General features: G+C 41.8%; 1 protein-coding gene across 2 annotated transcripts; it reads left to right on the forward strand.

The window, feature by feature from the left end:
* On the forward strand, window positions 1-25,871 carry znf710b (zinc finger protein 710b). 2 transcript variants are annotated; one of them, XM_054613959.1, is made up of 5 exons: window positions 1-188; window positions 17,960-19,534; window positions 22,329-22,520; window positions 22,898-23,069; window positions 24,095-25,871. In XM_054613959.1, the coding sequence occupies exons 2-5, from the start codon at window positions 18,002-18,004 to the stop codon at window positions 24,274-24,276; spliced, it is 2,079 nt and encodes a 692-aa protein (XP_054469934.1). In that variant the 5' UTR covers window positions 1-188; window positions 17,960-18,001; the 3' UTR covers window positions 24,277-25,871. The 2 variants fall into 2 exon arrangements, with proteins under 2 accessions (XP_054469934.1, XP_054469942.1); XM_054613967.1 differs by having other exon boundaries at window positions 24,098-25,871.
* The last annotated feature ends 435 nt before the right edge of the window (window positions 25,872-26,306 follow it).

The following is a 26,306-nucleotide window of genomic DNA, read 5'->3' on the forward strand; positions in this document are numbered from 1 at the left end:
TCCGCCTTTACTTGTGGCGTTGAGGAGGAGCTCAGTTGTTTATTCATTCACGTCAGCCCCTCTCGCCTTCCCTTTCCCTCCTTCCTGCTACACACAACGGGGACCCACCAACTGTTTTTTTCCCCCCCTACACACATATTGAAATTAACCACAATCACGCCGCCACCATAAACCGATTTTGGAATCAGGTGAGTTGCGATTTTCTTGCGTTTCTCTTTTCCCTTTTTTTTTTTGTTGACGATGATAAGAGGAAACGTATGCGCCCGCCGGAGCGTTGACTTGTCCGGCCCGGCGAGGCGGAGCACTGTTTCAGCCGTAACTTATTCAATCCCCGCTGAACCCGGAGAGAAATGTATGCGCGTGATGTCTGGCGACGGTACCGCCTGTGCGCGTTTTGGGTTCTGGCGTCTTTCGGTGCGGGGGTTTTTCTCTTAAACGCTGTACTAGAAACAGACGGTCGATGTAGGTCAGCAACTACAGGCAAAATGTCGTCTTTTCTTTTCTTTTTTTTTTTTTTTTTTTTTTTTTTTTTTATACTTCCATATTCTCTCATGCCATAAACAGATGGCGTCGAGAGAAGGAGGGGATGGAGGGGATGGAGAGAATGGGGAGGAAAGAGACGCATAAAGGAGGACAGGGGCGACACCAGGCCACGTCAGTCCCCGGGTCTGCCCATCACTAGTCCCGGCTGCCCCGCACAGGCAGCATGATAACCCTCCTCACTCATGCCAGGGACACGGGAGGCCGAGATGTCTCGCGTAAGGCCTGTCTTGAACAAAGTTTGTGGCTGTTAAGTTGTCGGGCCTTTTCTTTTCTTTTCTTTTCTTTTAAAGAAACAGCGCGAGTTTCGGTTGAAATAATGATTTATTTTGCGCAGGCGAAAGTGAACACAACCCCAGTGGGAAGATAAGGCTGCTTTGGTGTTTATAGCGTTCAGACCAGACCTCTTTTTGGTCACAACCCAGTGCAGAGGAGAGGGTGGAGATGTTTGACACCTCCAAAGCACCGAAGAGATGCACTGCAGTAGATAACCTGTGGCCCGGGCTGCATGCTCCTGTGAGGGTCTATGGGAGACCACAGATAGGCCACAGGTATCCTCCAGTGCACTAATGAGGGCACTGCATCTTACACACAGGCTGTCAAGGGGATGTGAAGGTGCTATGGCTGTCTGGATCTGCATATATATATATATATATGCTCTTATTTTGAAATGCTTTTGGTGATATTTTGTGTATTTAGGTGCTAGGCCAGAATGTGAGTAACACCACTGCTGCTGACCCTCACATACCTGCCACGCAGTGTCCGATCATGTATTGTGGGATGGTGCACTGGGGCTGCATGCAGCAAGGCAGCTACATACTGTGCATACCAGTTGGCAGCCGGGGGGTGGGGGGCGGGGGGGCTATAGATGTGCCTCGATGCAGTTCAGTGTCAGTGCACTTCAGTGGCTGGCAGTAATTAAAAAGACACACTCCCCTCGCGGTCTACGGGTCGTCTGATTGATGGTCATTTAGATGGAAATATTCAAATGACTCAGCATGGTTTTTCGACCGAAGCATCGCTGCCATTCAGAGTTTTAATTCCCCGCTGCAGATCTCACTGATTGCAGTTTTAAAAAAGTTGACCCATTTCTGCTGTCGGTTTGAGCAGACGTGGGTCCTGAAATGACACCTTGACTAAACTGATTTAATCATCTCAGCGCTCGAGGGAGTGAAGGGTGTCAACCATCTCTGTCCAACTCACCTATTCTCTGGTGTTACTGTAACCTTTTGTCAGGAGATCATATTTCATTGGAGCTCCTAGATTGAGCATCCCCGGTCATTTCTCGCCAAATGAGTGTTAGTCCAGTAATGCTGGCCTGATATTTTTTCGATGTAGACTCAACCTCCGTCTTCTTATGAGTGCATTTATTGGTACTTGCTGTACTTTTACCCTGGATTGTAAAGCCGCTCCAGTTACTGACCATGATGGCCACAGTGTTGTGTGGAGTTCTCTGCCTCCCTGAATGCAGCTTTGAGCCTCTCTGACTTTCACTGTTTGATGATAACCTCTCCAGTCTGTTTTTTGCTCCAAGGCATCTTGCCAAATATTAATTTGCAAACTTGCTGTCTCTCAGCTGGCTGCTATATTTGTTGTCTTCGGTGTTAACCTTGTGTTAATGATGTGTCTAGTCTAATCTGCACATAGAACAATCTTGTGGTTTTCATGTATTGTGCTCAGTAATGAATAATGCTGGCATTGTGTTTTGGTATTTGGACCAGACTCACTTAATTTGAGGTGTTGAGAGTTTGATTGATGATATAATAGTATTTTTTGACATTATGTATGAGGATCCAATAACTTGAGTAAATAGTCTACCAAAAAAAAAAGGTCAAGCTCAACAAAAAGCACCGTAGAGTTCTCAACAATTCAGGCGTGTACTTTGTTTCTGAATTAATACCTCCAAGTTTAACAGTACATTTTTTTTATTGCTTGGTCAGCTTGAGTTGTGCGGTGATGAATGAATTTCCCCAAGTTTAAATCGATAACGTGTTATTACACTGCTGCTGCAAGCTGCTACTACACATTCTGTATGCTACCCAGGGGATCATAAGCCACTCGTCCGTGGATCATCAGCGGCAGGTTGGCTGAGTTGAAAGAGGTCCAGCAGAGCCAAACAGAAATCAGCCGTGATATGCATTAAAAAACTGAACCAATCATCCTAACAGATGCTAAGAATTAGACACACCTCTTGTATGATGAGGATAATGAAGATATATGAAAATAAGCTGGTATCTTTTCTACTCTCTCTCCTTTCTTTGTGAGGATGTGGGAATAAACTGTGGTAAAAGGGTTGAGAATAGCTGATGATGGTGTCAGCACATTGCAGCGCTCGGCAGTGCTGCAGGCACGGTTTTCAAAAAAAGAGGCTGATGGTTCTCGAAGCACAAAGGCCTAATGTGTAGGGCTCGTTTGTTACAGCCTCGCTGAACGACCTCCGGAGTGTAATGCCACTTTGTTTGTGTGCGCTGTATGAGTGTAATGTGTATTGTGTAGTCCTATTTAAAAAGCCACAATACTTCAGTGCCTTCTGGGAAAATGATGCCCGCAACATTGAATTGTTCATAAATGACATCAAAATTGTGCTTTGTGTCATTGAATTGGCTAACTGCTTTCTCTATACGGCTTCATTAATAATAAATGCAACTTGCTATTTTCTCGTTGCATAACAGATGACTAGTTGGTTGAAGCTTTGGCATGTTTTGAATGTTCGCTAATAACACAACTGTCAGTGCACATAATGTGACTGTTGGACCATGTGCTGAATAAATATAATTATGATTCAAAGCAAAACAATGTTGTCCGCTGTTGTTATCCCTTGTGAGAGATACAAGTGTTGGTTATTAGAGACAATGGGCAAAATTTTGCAGAGATTTAATCTAGACTCATCTCTGTCACCTGTATTTCACCTCATATCTGTAGCAAATGTCAGCGATGCTTTTGTTTTTTGGTATGCCAGTGGTTTGGCTCAGGCGGCTGCCAGTTTCAGTCCACCACTTTGGTTCACCCTGAAATATCCCACAACTATCGATTGCTGTGATATTTGACATTCATTTTCCTCAGTGGATGAACCCTAATAACTTTGGTGATGCTCTGAATTTCCATCCAGTGCCACCAGCAGGTTAATGTTTTCACTTATTCTGTGAAATATCTCAATATCTATGGGATGGATTGGCACAACATTTAGTGAAAACATTCATGGTCCTTAGAGGACGAATCCTACTGACTTTAGTCACTTTTCCTCAAGCGCCACTAAAACGCTGGCATTTGTTGCTTGAGTGAAATGTCTCGACAATTATTGGATAAATTGCCATGAACTTTGGTGCATTTATTCATAAACTGTTATAACTTTGGTGATCCCTTAACTTTTCATCTATCGCCATCATCATGTCAAATACTTTTTTTTGGGACCAAATACCTGCTAAACTAATGTAATTCCCATCAGCCTCAGCTGTACTTTGCACATGTTGGCATGCTAATAGCTAGACAAAGATGTTGAACAGTTGTGATCTTGTTAGAATTCAACGCACCTTACTCGCTAAGCTACTAGCATGGCTGGGTCTCTTAGTCCTGAAATTGAAATGCTTCAAATTTAGTTGTATTCATTATCTGTTAGAATCCAGACAATTGGCAAATAGCTGTATCTGTTTGCTGCCAATAAATAAGTGAAGTATTGCAAAATACCAGTATGAATTGATTGTTTGAGTGCATAATATTAAGTATTTTCTGCTCCATGGAGTGTATGTAAAAGGAGTTTCTAACAGACAACTGCAGTATGAACTGCTTATTAGGTGCGAGTCATGCCTGTCAGTTTTGGTTTCGCTGCTGGTCTGGCTAATTGTTGTCCTTGCCAGCTTTTATTGTGTGAAGTTGTTACTAGTTGTCTGGTGAGTCAGTTTGCCATTCGGTCCTCCCAAATCCTGCCAAATTCTCAGTGTGAAAAAGATGAGCTGATGAACTTATTTTGTTAAGTTCAACATAACATGATATCGTATAATTTGTTAATTACTTCATAGCTCATATTATTTGTAGTTCAAAATTGGTATATTCTGTTCTCACGTGAAAAGATTAGTGTTTGCTCCTCATCGTTTGCTTATTTTTCTCTTTCAATCTGATTGCATCCTCATTTTTACCCTCAGTGTTGATCAGACCATAATCATCTGGGTTGGCAACAATTGTATTGTGTATAGTAAGCTAACAGTTCGGTCACAAAGGTAACTTGGGCGGCAGCTAACACTTTTAATTTTAATTTTCGTTTTCGTTTTTGTTATCGTTTTCGTTATCGTTTTCCTTTTTAGTTTTTTTCATTGTTAATTAATCTGTCATTTTCTCATAAATCGATAAGTTGTTTGGTATATAAAATGGTGAAAACCTGTTTCGAATGTCTTGTTGAATCCACAACTTAAAGTTATTCAGTTATCTGTAATAAAGGAGTAAAGAAACCAGAAAGTATTTAAATTAAGGAAGCAGGAATCAGAGGGCTTTTACTTTTTTTCTTAAAAAAATTACTCAAATTGGTTAATTTATTATCAAAATAGTTTGCGATTAATATAAAAGTTGACAACTAACCAATGAATCTCTGCAGCTCTATAGGTGACCACAGTCAGCCTTGGCCTTTAGCATTTATGTCTCTGCAAGCCTCTGTTCACTTAGCTAACTACCACTTTCCTGCATAGTGCAGCGCTGTGGCCTAGTTCATGCCCTCTTGAATGTAATTTTAGCTGTGTGTATGCATTGTGTGTGTCTGTGTACGTGGACACCTCTCTGTTTTGTCTCCTTCTCTTATCGTCTCTGTTTCCCGTCCTCTCGTTCCCTCCTCTGTCCTCTCACGCTGTTTCTGTCTCCGTCAGTGACGAGGCCTTTGTCATGACACTGTTGGCGTGCAGAACTCGGGGGCCAGCGATGCTCGGATAGTTACCTCAGTAGTTGCACCTCTGTGTGGACGGATGATGTTGTCCTGGAGGGAGTCAGAGACAGTACAGCCATTTTACAGTGTTGGTTTGATTGACACCTTCTGTTGCTCAGCCATATCAGCTGATATCTGGTTCACACTGAGGCTGTGAATGGGTGAAAAGTAGCCGTCCTGGAGAATTACACAATCAGGTCGCTAGTTAAATGTCTGTTGCAGATTCAAATGAATATGGGGCCTCCTAGATTTAATTTTGTGGAACATAAGGAATATTCAGGCGGTAAAACTCGAAAAAATTAATTACCAGCTTGCACCAGTAGCAGTGTGACTATTACATAATCCTCCAGAGAGCACTGACAAGTTTATTTTTACACTGTAAAATGTCCCATTCAGTGTGTATCTTGGTGACAACTTGAGGAACAAAAAAATCTAAGGTATCCATAGCAGGTTGTTTTAAATGTGTCATGTGTTTATGTTAATATTGTAAGTTGTTATATCCTCACAACTTGCCTTGGTATAAACAGTCCTCTGCTGGGTTCCCTCAGTGTGCAAGATGCTGAGAATCAGCTGTACATGTGATGAAGGAGCTTCCAGAGCAAAGAATGCAATGCAGATACATTCACATTGAACAGGCATTTAATCCAAAAGATGCTGCGAGGTGTAGAATTGCTTAAAATCTACGCTGATGTCAGGTAGATTAAATCTCACTAAACAAACATTCAATGATTGTAGTGCAAAATACCCATTTTAAGAGGCCGGTATGCTTCATTGAACTGCTTTTTGGATGGTCGAACAGCTTCGGAAACCGGATTAGGAGGAATTTTGTCTGACCATTTCTGTAATTTTCCGAATCCGACATTCAAATCCATGTCACACTGTGTGATTGGCCGGCTGTCTGTGAGTGACAAAGGAGCGACCATTGAAACATTTTTTGTCTAGCTGTCTTTTTTTTTTTTAATTGTTACGCAAAACACATTTTCCATGTGAACAACCGACTGTAAGACTATGAATATTTTCCCCTGTATGCAAACATATAAAGGAGAAAAACACATGACTGCACCATAAGGTTACACAGATTTAATGTTGAACAGGAAAACCAAACTCTAAATCTCCATTTCAACAAATGTTTGCCCTGCTGAAGTGCCCTTGAGCAAGACACTAAATCTCCCTCTGGTCTCTGGGGGTGCTGTTGTGTAGCTGATCTCCAAGAAGAACAAATGAAAAGAGAATTTCTCTCCAGGGATCCATAATATACCAGAACATTAATCCTGTTGTGTAAAGGAATTTATTGTTCTCTTTATGTCCTATTTTGTATTTTCACATGTAATGGGGGGGGGGGGAGATCCTGATCATCATACTATAACCACATGTGCATTAAAACCCAGTCTGTGAGAGAGAAACTGGTTGGGGATTAAAAAAACAAGAAAGGAGTGGTGGGGATGTACTGGAAGTTAAGAAGGAAGTGATGAAAAAGGGGGAAAAGTGAGAGAATAAGGGGAAGGGGTGTATCCATGGAAACATGGGGAGAGAGAGAGAGAGGGAGAGGGGAGGAGAAAGAGGTGATGTAGTTTGAAACTGTTAAAGCACTGGAACAAAATGGTAGGCCCAAAGCAGTATTTAACAGCAGCAGAGACGACCTTTATTGAGAATTAAAATTGTGCCTTTTCTCAGTGAATTTGCTTGAGAGCTTTGTGCCTTGACATTTCATTATGTCATTGTTAGTGATTATTTTAATAAGGATGAAACATGGTATAAATAAAATACATCTGGGGCTGCTGTTAGGTTAGTTTGGAAAGATGTCTTCGTAAACAAACCCAGACTCATCTCCCCAATTATTCACATCTACATGAAAAAAGGAATTTAAAATGAGAATGTTTAGCTCATAAGTCTTGTAGTCGTTTTTCACTCACATTTAAGGAGAGCAAAAAACGAGATGTTACAAGGAGCAGCTAACGCACCATGTGTTTGGGTCTTTATACCCAAAGGACGGCTCTTCATAAATATCTTATACTGTGTACTTGCCTCAAGCGCTGCAAATATTCTACCTTAAATCTGCTGTTTACACCTGCTGAAAGCTTTCATGGCATATTCATAGATTTCCGTTTATGTAGATTTAAGATCAAAAGTTAACTTCAATTATTTTCCTTTTTTAACAAAGAATAAAAAAATAAGAAGAGTGGCACATGTAAGGGAGCACGTCCAACTCTCTGCCCTTATACTTCAGACTTTATTGTTTTTCTTAAATCCAGGAAATTCAGAAACGAGTGAGAGACTTATGTGTCAGTGAAATGCAATTTGACCTCTGGCCCGTGGTTCTTGACCGTTGATGCTTCAGCTTCAATTCCACAGTTGGAAATGTCTACGTCTGTGCCAGAGCTGCAGTCAAGGAGGGGGCGTCCTCCATTCACAATGCTGATTAGCGTCAGAGCCAGCTTTCTGTTCTTTTTATTGTTTGTAAGGGTTTACATTTACATTTTGTTGGGTCAAATACTTGAAATACTCTGTATTTGTGTATTTGAGCTGTAGTGTTTTGGCCTTGAGGATCATAATATTATCAGAAATGTAAGCAATCCCTTAATGTCTTTCAGACCAGAAGTCATCATTTTAAAATTGTGCTATAGGCAGGAGAAACATTTGGTAAAATCTAAAGATAGGTGACAAATTATAGGAAAAAAATCTTCTGAACAGCCAGTTGCTCAGTTGAGGTGAAGTGACTGTGAAGATCAGAGCATATGATTCACACACTCAAACTAGGGCTGACCTCGACCAAAGAAATGTCTTAGTCGACTAACAGTCATCGATTTTAACTTTTAATGTTGTGGTTACCAGTGAAGTTCTCACAAGTTTCCATTCAGCATGGAAAAAACAACTAATCTTAGTTGACTAAGACCAAAACGACCGATTAGTCGACCAACCGACTAAGAGAAGCAGCTGACACCAAACTATTCAGTGACCCGTCAAGCCCTGTATGGAAGCATTTGTTTTTGTTATAGTCGTCTACTATATTCATGTTTTTCCTTTAATTCATCTCTTGTATGAACTTCATATCGAGGGTCACTTATTGAATATTCAACCTAGTATAATGTGAGTGTGTCAAAGTGCAGTTTGAATTCACTCATGCCCGACAACTATTAATGGTGGTGAGCACTAGAGTCCAATATTTTATTACAAGTATTTACTATTACTATAAATAGTATTTGAGTAGACTGTAGCTATGTCTCTGTAGCAACCACTTTTATTAACCTGCTTTATTATGACTATAAACAATGCTATACCCTCTTAAGCAGTAAGTATGCTTCACTATTTTTTTCACTTTATTTGTGTGTGTGTGTACTGTGTGTGAAAAGTGACCTTTCACATGTTACCACAAGGGCAGAAACAAGTTCAAAATGTGTTCCTTTAATTGGACAAAATGTTGGATTAAATAATATAAAGTGGATCGTAGCAAATTCACCATTGTTGGTCAAAGTAGATTTAAATGTGTTTAAGTATGCAAAACATTTGATGCAAACTGCAAAATAGTTTCATTATTATTATGGAAAATAACCCATCTCATCCATCCTTGTAAGTTAAGTTTGAAAAAACGTTGAGGTGTAACAAGCGTCTGTTCAAAGTATATTGAAGCCATAAAAAGTGGAGCAAATCTGCCGAGACCTGTTGATGGTCACACATCACCCATGTATCATCTAGTCCAGCACCTGGACCATTGCATTGGAATAGATAGATATAGATAGATATTTTTTTATTTTCGTGTCATGCACAAAACGTGCCCAACCCTCATGGGTTTACAAGACACCAACAAGACAGCTGCAGTGGATCCACATCTCATCAGGTCACATTTGATTACAAAACAACCGGTTGCTTCACCGCTCAATCTTAAACAAAACAAAAAGAAGAGAATTTTCACAGCCACTTGGAGCCCCGCCCATTTTCATACTCGAAACATCGCTATAGAAACCTGCTTGCTAGCTTTAGCTTTATGGGGCCACCTCACTTAAATGAAATAAAACAGTGGAGTTGTGCCAGCGCGGATCACCTCCTCACCCCTACAATGGACAAACCCTAAAAGTTTATTACTTTCAGGAAGCAGCGCCCAATCTTTAAAAGCAATATTTTGATGTGCTATTTCAATGAGGCGACCAGCTCTTTGTTAGAAGAATGCTTTTATTTAAAGAACGGGAAGCATAAACATCGATCGCAACATCAGCTTGAGTTGCAGATTTAGTCCTCAGCACGGTTAACTTTCTAGTTACCTGCTGTGATGAGTGGGTCATTTCTTCTGACGCCTTTGTTGGCACTACTTCATTGAGTTCAGCTCAGTGTGTCAGGACCCACTCACCTTTCAGAGTGGACACTTTTGGAGATGGATAAGCAGGCAGCAATTGTTGCTGTTGGGACCTTTAACCCACTAGAAAAACTGCCAAAAATAATCTTCTTAACTTATATTTTAGTTTTAGCCAGAAACATAGCAATGCTTTTAAGATATCATAATGGATATGTGGTTTCTTGTGTTTCAGCATCCAGACAAACATATTTCAAAATTATTTCTGTCCCGAGAGACTTTGCTTCTGTATTCTCCTGCACTTCCTGTGTCCTATGAAGGCTTACAAATACAGAACGTGTCATACATTCCTACTCTAATGTTATCTGTCTTCTGTCCAAGTGTATTAATGTCACCGACATGTATTGCACCTATTCTGCCAATGTTTACAAAGTACATAGTTTTACCATATGTCGTGTTGTTGTAATATTTTTGACAAGGATAACTTAAATTGAGTTATTGAAGAATTGATGCACCGATCCACAGTGCTCTCTTTTTATGTAATGGCTGTGGTGCTAAAATTTTGTTTGACACTATTTCCAAGGACATGATTATCTCTGATGTCCATCGCAAACAAACATCCGTAAATTCGTTCAAATCATAAATATCATACATCAAAGATGCTCCTTATTATTACAGAACTTACCTGAGTATCATCACATTTTTAAGTTTTCTGTAGTACCAACGTTATCCAGTGATGGTTGTCTTTACCTGCATGAGTGCTCTGCAAGCATGAACTACTAAAAGCTAATATACCAAAATGTAAACAACAACATCCATAACAACAATCCATTCAGCATTTCAGCAGTTTAGAATAAAACAATTTAGTCTTTTAGGAGGTACCACATCACAGTTCACCTGAACAGAGCTGTTTCACCCTACAATGATTAACATGGGTGACTACATCTGATAAGGGTTTATTGTAATGTTACTGGTCGGGTGTTTTTGTAAAAAACAACAATACAATTCTTCTTCTTCTTCTTCTTCTTCTTCTTCTTCTTCTTCTTCTTCTTCTTCTTCTTTTGCTGCAGCCATGTTTGTGAAACCTCTAAATAGAGCGAGATGGGTTTTGTGTTCTCTCTCTCTCTCTTTCTCCCTCGCTCACTCCCTAATTTTTTTTTCTGCACCCTCTTTCTGTTTTTCTCTCTCCAGCTCTCTTCCCCTCCCCCTCCCTCTCTGTTCCTCTATCCTCCTCTCTCCCTCTCTCATTCTCCCTCCCCACCTCCTTCTCCCTCCCGCTTCCTCTCTCTCTCATTTTATTCCTCTCTTGCTCTCGGTTTCCATCATGCTTTACCCCTCCCCCCCCCTCCTCTCTCTCTCTCTCTCTCTCTCTCTCTCTCTCTCTCTCTCTCTCTCTCTCTCTCTCTCACGTTGCACACTGCCCCTCCCTCCCTCTCTCTGTCTTGCTCTCACGTTGTTCCCTGCCCCATCGCTCTCTCTCTCTCTCTCTCTCCCTTGTCTCTCTCCCTCGCTCTCCTTTTTTTCTATCTTTCTGTCTCTCTCTCTCTTTCTCTTGCTTCTCTTGCTCTCCCTCTACATCCTCCCCTCCCCCACTGCTGCCTCTCATTTTCTCTCTCTCCTTTCCTCTCTCACTCCACCATTTCACTCACTCACTCACTCACTCACTCACTCACTCACTCACTCACTCACTCACTTGATCACTCACTCACTCCCCCTCCCATCCCTGTTCTCTTTATCTCCTCCCCTCCCTCCCCCTTCAATCCCTCTTTCATTCCATGCAATCATCTGTTCTCTCTCTCTCTCTCTCTCTCTCTGCTTCCTCTATTACGCCCCCATTTTGTCCTCTGCCATTTCCCTTTCTCTCTCTTTCCTCCATGTTCTCTCTATCCTGTTGTATACCACACTCCCCCACGACATTTATGTTGCAAACTTTATTGAAAAAAATGTTTTTTTATCACTGAAAAAACAAACATGTTAGGAGTACAAACGGTTAGAATTCTACAATAAAAAGCTTCTCTCCCCATCACTTCATATTATTTCTTATTTAACCCTCAATCTGCTATTAACTCTCCTCTGTTATTCACATTAACCCAAATACAACTGCCTGCATCCCGTAACAATGGGCCCCAACCTAGCGGTTACGTCTGTATGTGTAAGTTCAACAAGTGGCTACAAAACAACCACAAAATGACAGCCCATGTCCTCCAGGAGTGTAAACTAGCTCAACCAGGTGACTGCCTCACCTCTCAGGTTAACAGAGACGATGGCCTCATAAACCGAGCAGCTCCTTCTGCACAGCTGGAAGTTTGCTGAGGTTTTTACTGCAGGTACAACTGTGTTGCTGCGAGGGCTGGGTTTGAAGTTCCTTCAATACAGTAGAGTGCTGCAGGGATGAATTCTTTTTGTAGGCCAACACTGGAGGTTAGCATCGTACTGGTTCCCTCGACAAATGGGATTTTTCATTGGATTTTCCATTGGATTTTCGATTACAGCAGAAAATTAGCTCTGGGGCAAACACACGCTTCTGATACTCAAAAGTTTTCTTCAGCAAGATGATCTTCACAATTGAACATAATTTTTATAAGGGCGAATGCAATCGGCATGTGTAAAAAGCTAACGTTAGGCTATAAATGAACTACACCTAGGTTGCATGAGCGTGAGTGTACACAACGAGGCTGTATAGGCGGAATCGTCGCTGTGATGACGTTTAGTAGTCTCATTTAGCCACTCGTTAGCAATCGCTTTATTAAAGATGTGTAAAATCTTCAAAATTCACGAGTGGTGTATTAACTGACGTATTTTATATCGCAGAACAAAGGGAAAGGAGTTATTTAAAGTCCCATTCATGTTTCACAAAGAAAGTGTTACATGTTATGTTCTTTGATAAAAATCAAAGGTACAAGCCTGTGTACATAAAAACATGGGGCAACAAGTTAACTACGAACCCCAAGGTGCATTTCGGCAAGAAATATCCACATTACAGAACTTAAGGGTATACTTTTGAGAATACTGATTTACAATCTTCTCTTTTTAAAATCAGTTATATATATATATATTTTTTTTTTTAAAATTTTTATTTCAGTGTATTCATTTTCTATGTCATTCACAACTGAGCACAAATCTGAGCAGACGTTTTGGTGGGTGACTGTTTTCAATACATATCAGTCCGTACCAAATTTATTGGTATTGGATATACAGTTTCTGTCCCTTCTGTTAGAGTGGAACTGTTTACTTATTATTACAAAATGAAGTCCAAGGGGAAATCTTCTAATATCTTGTTTTGTTCAACCAGACTTTTGAAAAGCCCAAAAATATACAATATAATGATGCAAAGCAGCAAATCCTCACACTTAAGAAGCTGGAACCAGTGAATGTTTTGCCATTCTGCTCGATAAATAAACAATTGAGTGGATTTGTTAATTGACCAATTAATTAATTTACTAATTGTTTCAGCACCATAACTAATATATATCCAATTATTCCCATGGGAAGATGCTTTATGACTTAAGACTTTGAATCAGAAGTGCTGGACATAATGTGGAGCGAACATGGCTGCCTGCAGAGACTGCTATGGCCAAACTGTCTTCAGCCGGCTCTGTCTGGTCAGGTTTCACTTCCCTCTCCCATTTGATTTTGTCAGTGGGAAACTAACTGCTGCTAAACATAAAAAAAAATGCACAATTTGCCCTTTTACTATAGAGAAAATACAGACATTTTTACAACATTAAAGCAAAACTTTAAATAATTTAAGATATGATTGAGAATATAAAGCTGAAATATGCAAAAGACCCATTAAAAAAGCATTAGGAGTTTAATTTCCAGGATTTCCTCACTTTAGCTTTATCACGTGTCAAATCATGCTGAACTTTATTTTACAGACTAAATGCAGGTGAAAGCACTTTTGTGCTAGACTGCGTTGTGATTGACAGGAGGTGGGTTGGTGGTAGCATAACCCCAGAGAAAGTTAACTATTTGTGGAAAGTTTCATTTTGTAGATGAAAACATGGAAATCAGTGAGGCTCGAAGTAGAGCGAAGACACCCTCACTCGTCACGTCTCAGCTGCTGCAGTATTTCTATATGTGCACTCCCACATGAAACAGTGAGATACACGTTTCTGTCCATTTTATTAACATTCTGATGCATCTTTGATAAACCCGACTATCGGCTGGCATCCACACTGAGAAAGAAGAATCGGTTGTTATGACAATAGCAATAAATGATCATTTGGATTTTTTTATTAGACAGGCTTGGAACCAGATCCATAAAGTTACCCACCACGATTCTAGAAATCACTACCAGTGTAGTCCACCTTAGGGTTTCTAAGTTATTAGAAAAATAATGCTGATTATATTCTCGAATAATCAAATCGACTTTTATTTTATGACAATTTTTTCTAATCATTTTTTTAAAGAGCCCAAGGTCCAAGAATTTACCAATCAATTAATCAACAGATGGTTTTAGCTCTAATTCCAATAAAGCAAACCTCAATGATGTTTTCTAGGTAGTGAATTAAACCTTAAAGTTTTTACATTTAAAGCAATAACAATATATTTGAAATTCTCAGGGTTTACTTTTATTCCTTGTAAATGAAATGTAAATGGTTCGAGACTACAAGTTTCTCTCATGTCTTTCTGATTTCGATTCAGTCCTTCCAATCAGATTCTTGGTTTCTCAAAGTGAACAGTTGTTGAACCTTTTGCGTTTTTTGTTTAACTCCTTGTGTCAGAGTGCTTCACTGTAACTCCCATTGGAGCCATTTAAATTACTCTAGCTTGCAAAAGAGCAATGCTAAAAAAGACATTAGCTGTCTAGTGCATTTTAAACACAGCTGTTCTTCACATTGCAATTAAACAACAGAGAGCTCAGACTGTATTACTGTGATATGTGACAAGGCAGGATGCGTGACTGTTCACAAGAAAGATGCTCGGTTTATGCAAATAAATGTTGTGGATGGAACACACCTTCAACAAACACTGCATGGGCTCAAACACTCACTTATAATGCTCATCAGCATCTACGTCAACTGTCCATTCACTCTTGGCAGCTTCCATTGACTCAAATTGTCTCAGGAAATTACAGCAGAAGAAATTAGGCCTTGGGTTGTCTATATGCACCCTTTCACGAGTCTTCACACGTGTTGGGACCAACAAAAGTGTTTGTTGCAAAATGCATACAAGACATCTTAAATGTAGGTTTTGTGTATGTAACGAACTGTTCTTAATTTTCCTGGGAGTGCTGATCAGTCTCCTGATTCCCCCGTTTTCTTATTTGCCTCTATAGTTTGCACTCTTGTGTTGTTTCAGTTTCATCATGGCAGGATGTGCATGACCTTTGTGGCCTCATAAAATAACAGCTGAAAGTTCTTCACATTCGAACTTTGGACGGGTTGTTGTCAATCAGTGGCCCAATTTGTGTTTATGTTTGCGTGTGTTTGATTGATTCGAGGGATACATTGGCCTGTTATCATTAAAAGAAGGGTCTCACCTTTATTCTCTCCTTTACTCTCATTTTATCCTTTTCTCTCCCTCCATCTATCTTCCATTTCTTCTTCTTTTACCGCATTCTGCTCCACTCTTCCCATCCCCCTCCGTCTCTTTCTCTCCCTCTCCCTCTCTCTGTCTCTCTCTCTGTCTCTCCCCTCCAGCCCTCCCCTCTCTTTTCCTTCAGTATTCTCTCCTTCCACTCCCTCTCCCTCCCTCTCTCTCTCTCTCTCCTCCATTTGCTCATCTCCTTGTCAGTCACCTTCCATCTCTTTCTCACTTTCCGTCTCTCTCTTCTTCCCTGTCTCCCTATATCACATTCTTGCATCCAAGTCTGCACAAAACAATCTTCCAACACTTTTCTGTACTCATAAAGCCTTGCTTGATAAATGAGAGAGGGAAAGATACAAAGGCGCAGAGAGAGAGAGAGAGAGAGAGAGATGCATAGAGGATACACAGAAAAAGGACTCGGCAATAGATGGAGCTACAGGAATAAGCAGATAAAGGAAGAGAGACTGACAGGGATAGGCAGAAACAAAGACAAAGAATGACAGACGGAGATGGAAGAAAAGAGGGAGAGTGAGGCAGGAAGGCAGCCTGGTGGATCCATAACTTCAGGCTGATATGATGTTGATTTTATTTTGTTGTTGTTGTGTGTGAGTGTCTTGTGACTTTGAGGTGACTTAGCCCATTTATCATCAGCCTATCCACGAGCCTTGTGCGAACCAGTGATATATGAGATGTGCATTTTTTTTTTGTTTGTTTGTTTTTAAAACCCCACTATCCACATGCTCATTTGTCGGAAGAATGTTTGTTTGTTTGTTTGTTTGTTTGTTTGTTTGTGTCTGGTCTGTGTTTGTGATGGTGCGACCAGAGTCCTACTACCAAAACTGTGTTGAAAAAAGGGAAGAGAAAGAGGGGTGGAGGCGGGCAACATTAGCCCCGCCTCCCCTCATCCCTCACGTATAAAAAAGGATGAGAACGTAGCCTGTTCTCACTCAAGACACTTGCGCTGAAGAATGAGATCCTTAAAGCACCTGAAACCTCACAGCAAGAGGAGCGTGGTGAGTTCACTGGCTCTCACTCGTAGCATGTTAAGTGGTAGTTTACTGAGGTGGTGGGCAACATGGCTGAAAGACAGGTAGAGAGCTGCCTTCAGGGATGCTTTGGTTCTTGGTAGGTTTTCTTTGTTTTTTTTGAAGTTGCCATGTGCAGATTTCTTATTTTCTCACAAATTAAAAATTGTGTCTGGCATTAACTCCGTTCGCACTCTTTTCAGCTGTTTTCAACTCTTCTTCGTTCCTCTTTTTCTCTCTCTCTCTTGCTATGTTTCCACTTCGCAATTTTGTATCTTTCATTCTGTCTGGCTTTCATTTTGTCATTTTCTTTCTCCTTCTGTCTCCCGGTTGCTCACTGCATCTCCCTCCCTCTCTCCCTCTCCCTCCCTCCCTCCCTCCCTCCCTCTCCCCTCCCTCCCTCCCTCTCTCTGTCTCTACATATCTTTCTTTCTCTTTCTTCCTCTTGCTCTCTTTTGACTGCTGCCTTACACTCACCCTCTCACTCTTTCACTCAGCTCTCCCCCCTCCCTCTCCAGTCTCTCTCTTTCTCACTCTCTCTCTCTCTTTCTCTCTCTCTCTCTCTCTCTCTCTCTCTCTCTCTCTCTCTCTCTCTCTCTCTCTCTCTCCTCTCTCTCTCTCTCTCTCTCTGTCAGCCTGCCTCCTTCCCTCCTCCCCACCCTCTTCTCCTTATCTCTCCTTCACTCTCCCTCTCCCTCTACCTTTCATTTCCTCTTTTTTTCTTTTTTCCCCTCTCCCCCTCCCCTCCACTAGGCTCTTGCCTGCTTTAAGCTCTCTCTCCCTGCTTCCCTCCCTCCCTCTCTGCTTTTTCCTCTTTCCCCCCTCTGTTCTCTCTCTGCTCTCCTCTGTTTTTGTCTCCTCTCCTGCTTTTCCATTCTTTTTAAAAATGTCTTAATCTTGCTCTTGCTTCTTCCTCTTTCTCCCCCTCTTGTACTTGAATGTGTGTTTGTGTGTAGATCAAGTAGGCCATATTATCCCTCATAACACACAAACACACATACATACACACACACAAGCCATACATGGTTAGCAAGCTGGATTATGATGGTGTCTTGCATAGCTCATGTGTCTCAGTCATGAGATCTTAAGATTTCGCTTTGGACAGTCTTGATTCAGGTTGACTTCATGAGGCAAGTCTCTGTAGGAGGAAATGTTTTTTGTGTGTATCCTTCATAGGGAAGTTATAAAGGGCTCCTTAAAATAAAATTTCCTCTTTCTCCTTCTTTCTCTCTCGACAACCGGCTCATGTGTCAATGAAGGGCACGTTCTCGTCTAAGGACAGTATGCTGTAGTTTGGCTCTTGCTAAATTTCTGTCATTGCCTTTCTGCCTTAGTTTACATTGTAGACCATTTGGTTGTAGCCCGAGTTTCCTGTATTGACAAATACATGCTGTTTCAGATTTTATTGAGCAAGCCATGCTGTGTTCTCGATTGTTTTCTTTGCTTCTCCAAGACAATTTTGTTCACAAGTTAGATTCGAGAAATTGGCTGAAAACAAAATAAAAGTCCTTTACCTAAACTTAAGGCAATGAGAGAGGAAAAAGTCCAATAGAATGAGTCATAACAAACTCAGTTTGCTGACTATACCTCTTTAATTAGATGTAGTGTATATTTGATACTTGCTTCCTTGCAGTGCTGATGTCTGTGCCTGTGTGTCTCTTTCTGTTCCAGGAGGAGGCGAGCCGGCGCCTGGGTAGATGTGAGCCCAAGGTAATGGCCAGGCTGGTGGACATAGGCACACAGACAGATCCAGTAGTCGTGCTGTCCCTGGCCCAGGCTGCCGTGCTAGGTCTCATCTCCCAGAATGAAGTGTTCGGCGCTACCATTGCACCCAACGGCTTCTACACCGGCGAACCCAAAGAGTCCCCCGCACCACAAGTAGACGGAGTCGACTACGAGTACGCAGACCAGCTTATCGGAGCCAACGGAGATTACCTCGGAGACAACTTGGGCGAAGACGGACAGATGCAACCCAGCTGCAGTCAGAGGAGGTGGCAGCAGGGGCCACCTCAACATCCGGACACGAAAATGGTCGGCCCCGATCGTCACGGCCTTCAAGGCGGTGACGTGTCCTCATCCCATGTGAAGGGGGAGGTGGTGAACTCTGGAATGTCCTCCTGCGTCCACATGCTTAACAATTTGGCTCCCAGAGGTGGTTTAGTGCAAGTGGATCCAGCCAGCCTCAGAGGATCCAACAAGAACTGTACAGAGTGTGAGCGGGATGTAACCAACCAGCCGCAGGCCAACACACACGTTCACCCTCCTCCCCCCCAGGTGGCCCACAGGGGGGGAGGGGAGCAGGGCCACCGAGGACTGCAAGGCCAGCGCCCAATGGGGGGCCACGGTCGAGGTGGCAGAGAGGACGAAGAAGATGTAGAACACCAGGGGAACAACATGATGAAGCCCACACAGCAGGAGGAGGCCATCAGCAGCTACTTCCAGACCAGCGAAGTGGGCAGCTACGATTCGGCGGAAATGGGCATGGCGAGCGAGTACGAGGACAGCAGCCAGAACATGATGTGGACCGACGGGAACGCGGGAGCGCAGCACCAGCAGCCTCCGCACCCGCAGCCTCCCCGTCGGCACGGCGGCCGCAGAGTGGACCGGCTGGACATCAACATCCAGATCGATGAGTCTTACTGCGTGGATGTGGGAGACGGTCTGAAGCGCTGGAAGTGCCGCATGTGTGACAAATCGTACACCTCCAAGTACAACCTGGTCACGCACATCCTGGGCCACAACGGCATCAAACCGCACGCCTGTCCACATTGCGGGAAACTCTTCAAGCAGCCCAGTCACCTTCAAACCCACCTGCTGACCCACCAAGGTACGCGGCCCCACAAGTGCACCGTATGCAAGAAGGGCTTCACCCAGACCAGCCACCTGAAGCGACACATGCTCCAACACACCGACGTGAAGCCCTACAGCTGCCGCTTCTGCCGCCGCGGCTTTGCCTATCCCAGCGAGCTGCGGGCCCACGAGGTGAAGCACGAGCGCGGGCGCTGCCACGTCTGCTCGCAGTGCGGCATGGAGTTCCCCACCTACGCGCACCTCAAACGCCACCAGACCAGCCACCAGGGCCCCCACACCTTCCAGTGCACCGAGTGCAACAAGTCGTTCGCCTACCGCAGCCAGCTCCAGAACCACCTGCTGAAGCACCAGAGCCCGAGGCCTTACACCTGCTCCCAGTGCGGCCTGGAGTTCGTGCAGCTCCACCACCTGCGTCAGCACTCGCTCACTCATAAGGTACCGACACTTCCGCTCCCGGCCAGACTTCCTGAATGCCCTAGTTACAAACACACTAAAGATATTAACTGCATAAATTAGGCCGTTTTTTTTGTCATGTAAAAGAAACTGAGAGTAGAGAGCCAAAGCAAATACTATCGGATCACCAGAGGGAGGCTACCACACCTCTGCTCATCTTCTGTCCTTCACCCACTGAGATCTGGGTGAAGTAGACAGGTAAGAGCTCTTAACTCTGGCAGGCATCCATACTCTTTTCTCCTCCTGTCCTTTTGTGTCTTCGTCTGACTTTCGTTGTGACTAAAACTTCTTTAGCATTTCTAAGGTCAGAATAGAAGCAAAGTAGAAACGGCTATTTTCTATTCATACAAGGCTTTTTATCATTGTTGTGCCGACAAGAATGGAAAACGCTATGTGACTGTTTTTTTTTTTGCATGCTGTCACCCTGCGTACAGTTAATCAGCCATTCTCTATCCAATACAGCAAGCTCCAGGGTGTGTTTTTCTCGGGAGAATTGAGTTTCCAGCTTTGAAAAAAGGATTATTCATGTTAACAACAAATAAGGGGAAAGATCTGTTGCAGGATTATTCTCCTTTAGGCTGTAAAAAAAGAAATCCCTCTCTCTTTAAAAATATGTTTTAATCAAGGAAATGAGAAGGAGAACAGATATGTCCGTCACAAAGATTGGATTCTGAACATCCACAATACTGAACGTCTTCATGTAGTCATTATAGTCTCCATCTGAATGAAATGTCTATAATTGCTCAGTGCTCCCCGACTACACACACACACACACACACACACACACACACACACACACACACACACACACACACACACACACACACACACACACACACACACACGGGTGAGGGAGAGAGAGAGATAAGCCATAGAGAGATCACAATTCATTTGATATTACCACAGGGCCATCCTCTCCTCGATTCTCCCTCAGTTTGAATATTAGTTGTTGTTCTAAAATTCGCCACATGTAGAGATTTTGACATTTCTCTAAAACTGCACTGTTTGCAGTGCCAGACTTAATTCATACAGATGGCCGTAGCAGTGGATAGAGTTGAAATGCTGAATTCCTGAGGATTTACCTAAATATGATTACTTTCAGGGGAACAATAACCCTAAGCCACACTCATCATTGAAATGAGAGAGCAGTCGGTATTCTCAGTGGAGAGAATGTTCTCTTTTGTATTTGAGCCTGCTGTCTGTTCACTGCTCCCCCTGGTGGACAGCAGCAGCACAACCCGTTGGTTGTGCAGACATCGACGGTCTGCCGGGTTCGTCTGCTTATACAAACACAGTCTCTCGACCCGCTGGCGACCTTAAATACATATTAGTTCTTCTCAATAAACCAGAAACCGGTTATTCAGGCCCACTTGTTTGTCTGCTGACATAGACTGCAGAGGGAAGTGCATAATGCAGCAGGACATTCATTTAGACAAGCCTCAAGGCCTCGGATGTTGTGAATTGTATGCTCGTGTGACCTGCTTCTCGATGTTTACACATTTCCCGCCGCATGTGGTTGAATATTACTGGTACAGAAGAAAGACGGGCAGCGAGGGCTTTTTTCTTTTACGTACTATAGTAATCTATTTTGCTACACCCAAAATGGCTGCCGTGGAGTTCGATACGGTCAAACTAATGAGCAACATCTCGCAGGCAGGATGTGATTATCTTTACGTTATCGAGCTGACATCCGAGACAAACGGTTGCTTTTCCATCATAGCCCTCTGCTCTTTGGAATTTTTAACTCCCATGTTGTTTTGTGGAGGACATTAGATATTAAGTCCAAATAGCACAAATTAGTTTTTAAAGTTTGACACTGTGGGCTCCCCAACATTAAATTAGATAAACTTAATTTATATAGATAAAAGTCACTTTTCCAGGTTTATAGGAACCATGTTAATAGGACATTCTTAGTAGTGTAAAGAAAAATCTATATTGGTGATACAATAGGGTTAATGGGTTTTGTCACTCCAACTATCATTCTTTGTCTTACTACTTCTACGAAGGATAATCGTCTCTCGATGTTTTGGAACTACAGTTCCCATAATGCTGTGGGGGGCTGTTAAAAGGAAGTACAATGCCATGAATTCAGTGAGTGACGCAGTAGGCTACAGCTATTTTAGCCTACATTTGTTTTTACATTTGGCTATCAGCAGTTCTTGTTTGCAAAATGCTTCTGGATGTACAGAAGATTGATAATGAAGAGAACTTAAAAAAAAAAGAACTGCTTATTCTCAGGCAAGTTCTGGAGTTTTAATGAGCATACTTTTCTGGTTTACAAGCAGATTGATAAACATCAGACACAGAGATATTTTTGGAAAGTGTTAGTCGCACTGCATCTGGAAAAATGTACCATGTCTGTGTGTTCCGATTTGACTCGTGACTCAAACACAGAGTGTGATTTTTTACACTTATTGTGGCATCCTGCTGCTAAGGGTTTTAAGGTACCTTAACTTAGCTGCCTCCATGAGCTGTGCGACACTGCCGCAGCTCCAACCACCAACCATGTTGGCCGGTTAAATCAGCATCCCAAAAAAAAGTAAATAGAATCCCGTTGTTCTCAAACATCACCAGAATGCTTCCCTCTCTCACCTATTTGGCCTCAGTCTCTCCCTTAGCTTCCTCCTTTCAACTCTCTCGCACCTCCCGCTCACAGTCGAAATGCTTTCAAGTTAATCCACATCTGTCTCACTAGTGAGGAATTTTACAAGGAAAAAACAGTGTGCGTTTGCTATATTTGAATGATTAATCCTTTCCTTTCTGTTTGACTCTGAAGGGGATGAAAGGCCACAAGTGTGACGTGTGTTCGCGGGAGTTCACCCTGTCTGCCAACCTGAAGAGGCACATGCTCATCCATAACAGCGTCAGACCCTTCCAGTGTCACGTCTGCTTCAAGAGCTTCATCCAGAAACAGACCCTCAAGACCCACATGATCGTCCACCTGCCCGTGAAGCCGTTCAAATGCAAGGTGAGTATTTTGATCTTGAGTAATTTTATTCATAATAAAAAATATTCTGGGTGATAGCAGCAAGTGGAAGATTTTCTAATTAATTTCAGTGTGAAATTAAATGTGATGATGCATTTTAAGTTAAATTTAATGTAACAGGATTATGTGAGGACAAGACATTTCCTTAGGGATAATATGCTTTGATATCAGCGGGTTTGCTAAAATTTTAATCACATTCTTACCGTGGAAGAAAATCCCACTAAGCTTTGAAGCAACCGTCGTCAGGCAGGATGTTTTCATTACTAACTTTCATCTACAAGTAGCTACCTAGATGCATCACCTTTTAATTAGTTTATTAATTGTGTTAATCAATTTCAATATTTTTTGTGTTTTTCCAGGTATGTGGCAAGTCTTTCAACAGAATGTACAACCTGCTGGGCCACATGCATCTCCATGCTGGCAGTAAGCCCTTCAAGTGTCCTTACTGCACCAGTAAGTTCAACCTGAAGGGAAACCTCAGCCGGCACATGAAGGTCAAGCATGGAATGGACGTCTCGCCAGAAGGACAAGGTGAAGCCCGCTGCACGTGATGTCATACATTTTCTTTACCTTATATTTATCCAGTGAAGGTTGATCGTATGTATATGTGCTCTTCTTCAGTCCTCGATTCTCCCCAGTGACCCTCTGATCATAAACCTGCCACCGGCCTGGTCTGACAGCTTTGAAGCCAGAGCTGTAAAACCTATACACACATATGTCCACAAATATAAGTAATTAACATTATTGTGATACTATTAAATCTTAATTAAAATGTTGCTTCAATAGTAACAGATTAATCAATATCCTTGAACCCTGTCATGCTCATTATTTTTTACCAGATATGCAACAAGACTACTTCACTAAAAATGGTATTTGGCACATAAATCACTGATTTTTGTATTGTGTTATCTACATCAGGCAAAGGTTCATTTATGGATGTAATATGTTTACAATTACTGTCACATTTAGTCTTGTAGGAATGTCTTAAAGGCCTCGAAAAACAATTTTCTCACTCAGCTTCTTATATGTGCGATGCAAGCCTACATGATCGCACAACTTTCTGCCAAACATGAGAGATATTTTTTTGTTGATCATTTCATTAGTTTGAGGTGGACAAACAGGTGATGTATCAACATGAATCAGAATTTAATGACAGTTTTGGGATTGCATGCTTCTGGCGCCAGGCCACTGTCAATCAAATCTGATCAATTCCACCTGCACGATTCTAATGACGCAGGTTAGCTGAGTTTTGAAGCTTGAGACTAAGTTTATATATAATTAAGAATGACATGAGAGTGTTGCTTTTTTTTTTTTTAATCATACATATCTAAGGGTTTTGAGATTACACCTTTAGAGGCTTTAATAATGAATTCATGTTTTTAATTCAATGCAAGAACCCATAGCTTTTAACAGTACAGTAATAGAACAATGTGTAACCCCAATGAACAAAGTTGTCCCAGGAATTTCTTCTGCATGGTGACACTGATTGTACTTGGTATAGGGAAGAAGGTAACTGTGGAAATGCACTTTATAATGCTTTTTTGTGTTTATTCCAGAAGTTCTTCCAGAGATGGATAGCCAGGGAGAGTATGAAGGACAGAACTTCAGCTATACATCACAAGACAATATGGACAACGGTGGCTCCCAAAACCTCACTAAACTCACTACAGCAAACATGGATGACATGGAGGAGTATTACAATTTCGGGAAGGATACAAGCAGCTACACTACACCTTGAGTGGTGATGAACAAGAGAACATGCCTTTGGGTTTTTTTTTTTTTTTTTGAAGGCAGAAGGAAATGACAGAGTTGTTGTCAAAGCTTTGGGAGACACTGGGGACGGGTATTTTCTTTTAGGTTTGGCCTCCTTCCAGAAGAGCCGAGAACTGAGCGGTCTCTGATGGGAGGCCAGGAAGGAGACGCACTTCAAAGGAGACGTTTCAACTCTGTTGCTGATAGCAGAGACACTGAAGCTGTTGACGCTGGTCTGGAGCTCCTTTTTTGGGGGGATTACTACGCTAAGCGACTCAAAGACTTTCACTGGCGGACAGTCGAATCTGTATGTTGTGTGTATGTATCAGTTATTTGAAGAAAAAAAAAGGACAGAAAAAAAGTTGCAGAGCCATCAGTTACATTTGATGTGATAGAAATCTGTTTACCATTTTTGTCATTTTTGTCATTCACAACCAATGTATGCCCTTATATTTTTGACTGAAAGTGCCAGCTAGATACATTTGCAACTAAGCTTCCACCGTGTCAGCTATTTACTCACTGTATATCGAACTTTTGATACATAGTCACAACATATTCATAGGTTTGAATGCTCTTACTAAACGGTTCCTAATTGTAGTTACCCATTCCTTCCCAGCCCCCAGTTTAAACAGGTTGCTCTTTCAATGCGTGGGTGCTTTTTGCACAGGACATTGTAGCTTTTATCTAACCGGGGCACTTACTACCAAAGTTGGTACTTTCCCATGTCGGCTGATACCAGAATAACAATGTTGGCGACATTTAAAGCCCCGTCACTGTACAGATGATTGGATTCTGCAACAGACAGTGTGTTTACCAACTGTTTTTGTCTCACATGGTTTAGCTTAACATTAATAATAATAATAATAATATACTGCTCAAAGTTTTCAAGTAACTGAGTGAACAATACAAAGCACTTTTTCATTGAGACCTGTCATTTTTCTGTGAAGGCTGTCTCCAGTAAGAGTGAACTCATTAGCCTCAAGGAGAAAAGCTGGGGGAAATAAGATCATAGAATCTTCCAACCCCCATAACGGCAATATTATTTAACACAAACAGATATGCTTTCTCATTAGTTTTTTTTTGTAAACTGCAGTTTCCTTGATATGGATATTTCACAGTTGTCTGTTTAAATGCGAATTGAAGAATGAGCAGTTTGTATGGAGAATCAGCAGTATGTTTTTTTTGTTGTTTGTAGTTTCAGCACTCTTTAATTCCGGGCTGTTTTCACTTCACTTTCAATTCACTTAGTTAAGAAAGATATTTCCACATTGAACAAAACATTGAAAGTGGATATCAAATCCAATCTGTAGATTTAAAAGAAGAAGAAGAAGAAGAAAAAAAAAATCTTGGGAAGTCCAGATTTCATTTTGTATGGTTGAATTGAAAGTGGACTGACACTAGTTCTGTTATTCATAATTCTGTTCTGGGGAAGACAGTCAGCTCCCCCTGTCCTGCCATGCAGGTCAGCCTTGATATGCACACTAAACCAGAGGAACGGTCTACGGTACTGGTTCTTCTTTGAGATGAGGAATATCAAACTGAGACCTCATGGAAATTGACCATGAATTATTTAATAAAGGTTCTCTAGTTTAAATGATGGAGACTGGTGTTTTAATCTGTCACTGTTTGGGGGGGGGTTAATCCTCGGAGTCGGGTATTTTTAGCCATGCTAGCCGCTCTGTGGATGGCAATTGGTATTGTATGGATTGTCGTAACATTTAGTAAAAGCACTCATTGTCCCCTTGGATTTATCCTACTGACTTTCGTGGTCCTCTGACTTCCTTCAGCTCCACCATGAGGCTCACGTTTTTGGTTGTAAGTGATATGTCTCAATAACTATTGGATGGATTGCCCAAAAATTTGGTTCACACATTCATGTTCCCCTTCAGGATGAATGATCACTTCATGGATCCGCTGACTTTTCATCTAGGGACAGGAAAAAATGCAATTCGTCCAATAATTTGAATAAAAAATGATTGAAGACTTACAGACTTACTTAAAGGCTTACTAGTGACT

Source organism: Anoplopoma fimbria, chromosome 2 (assembly GCF_027596085.1).
Source record: "Anoplopoma fimbria isolate UVic2021 breed Golden Eagle Sablefish chromosome 2, Afim_UVic_2022, whole genome shotgun sequence".
Classification (NCBI taxonomy): domain Eukaryota; kingdom Metazoa; phylum Chordata; class Actinopteri; order Perciformes; family Anoplopomatidae; genus Anoplopoma; species Anoplopoma fimbria.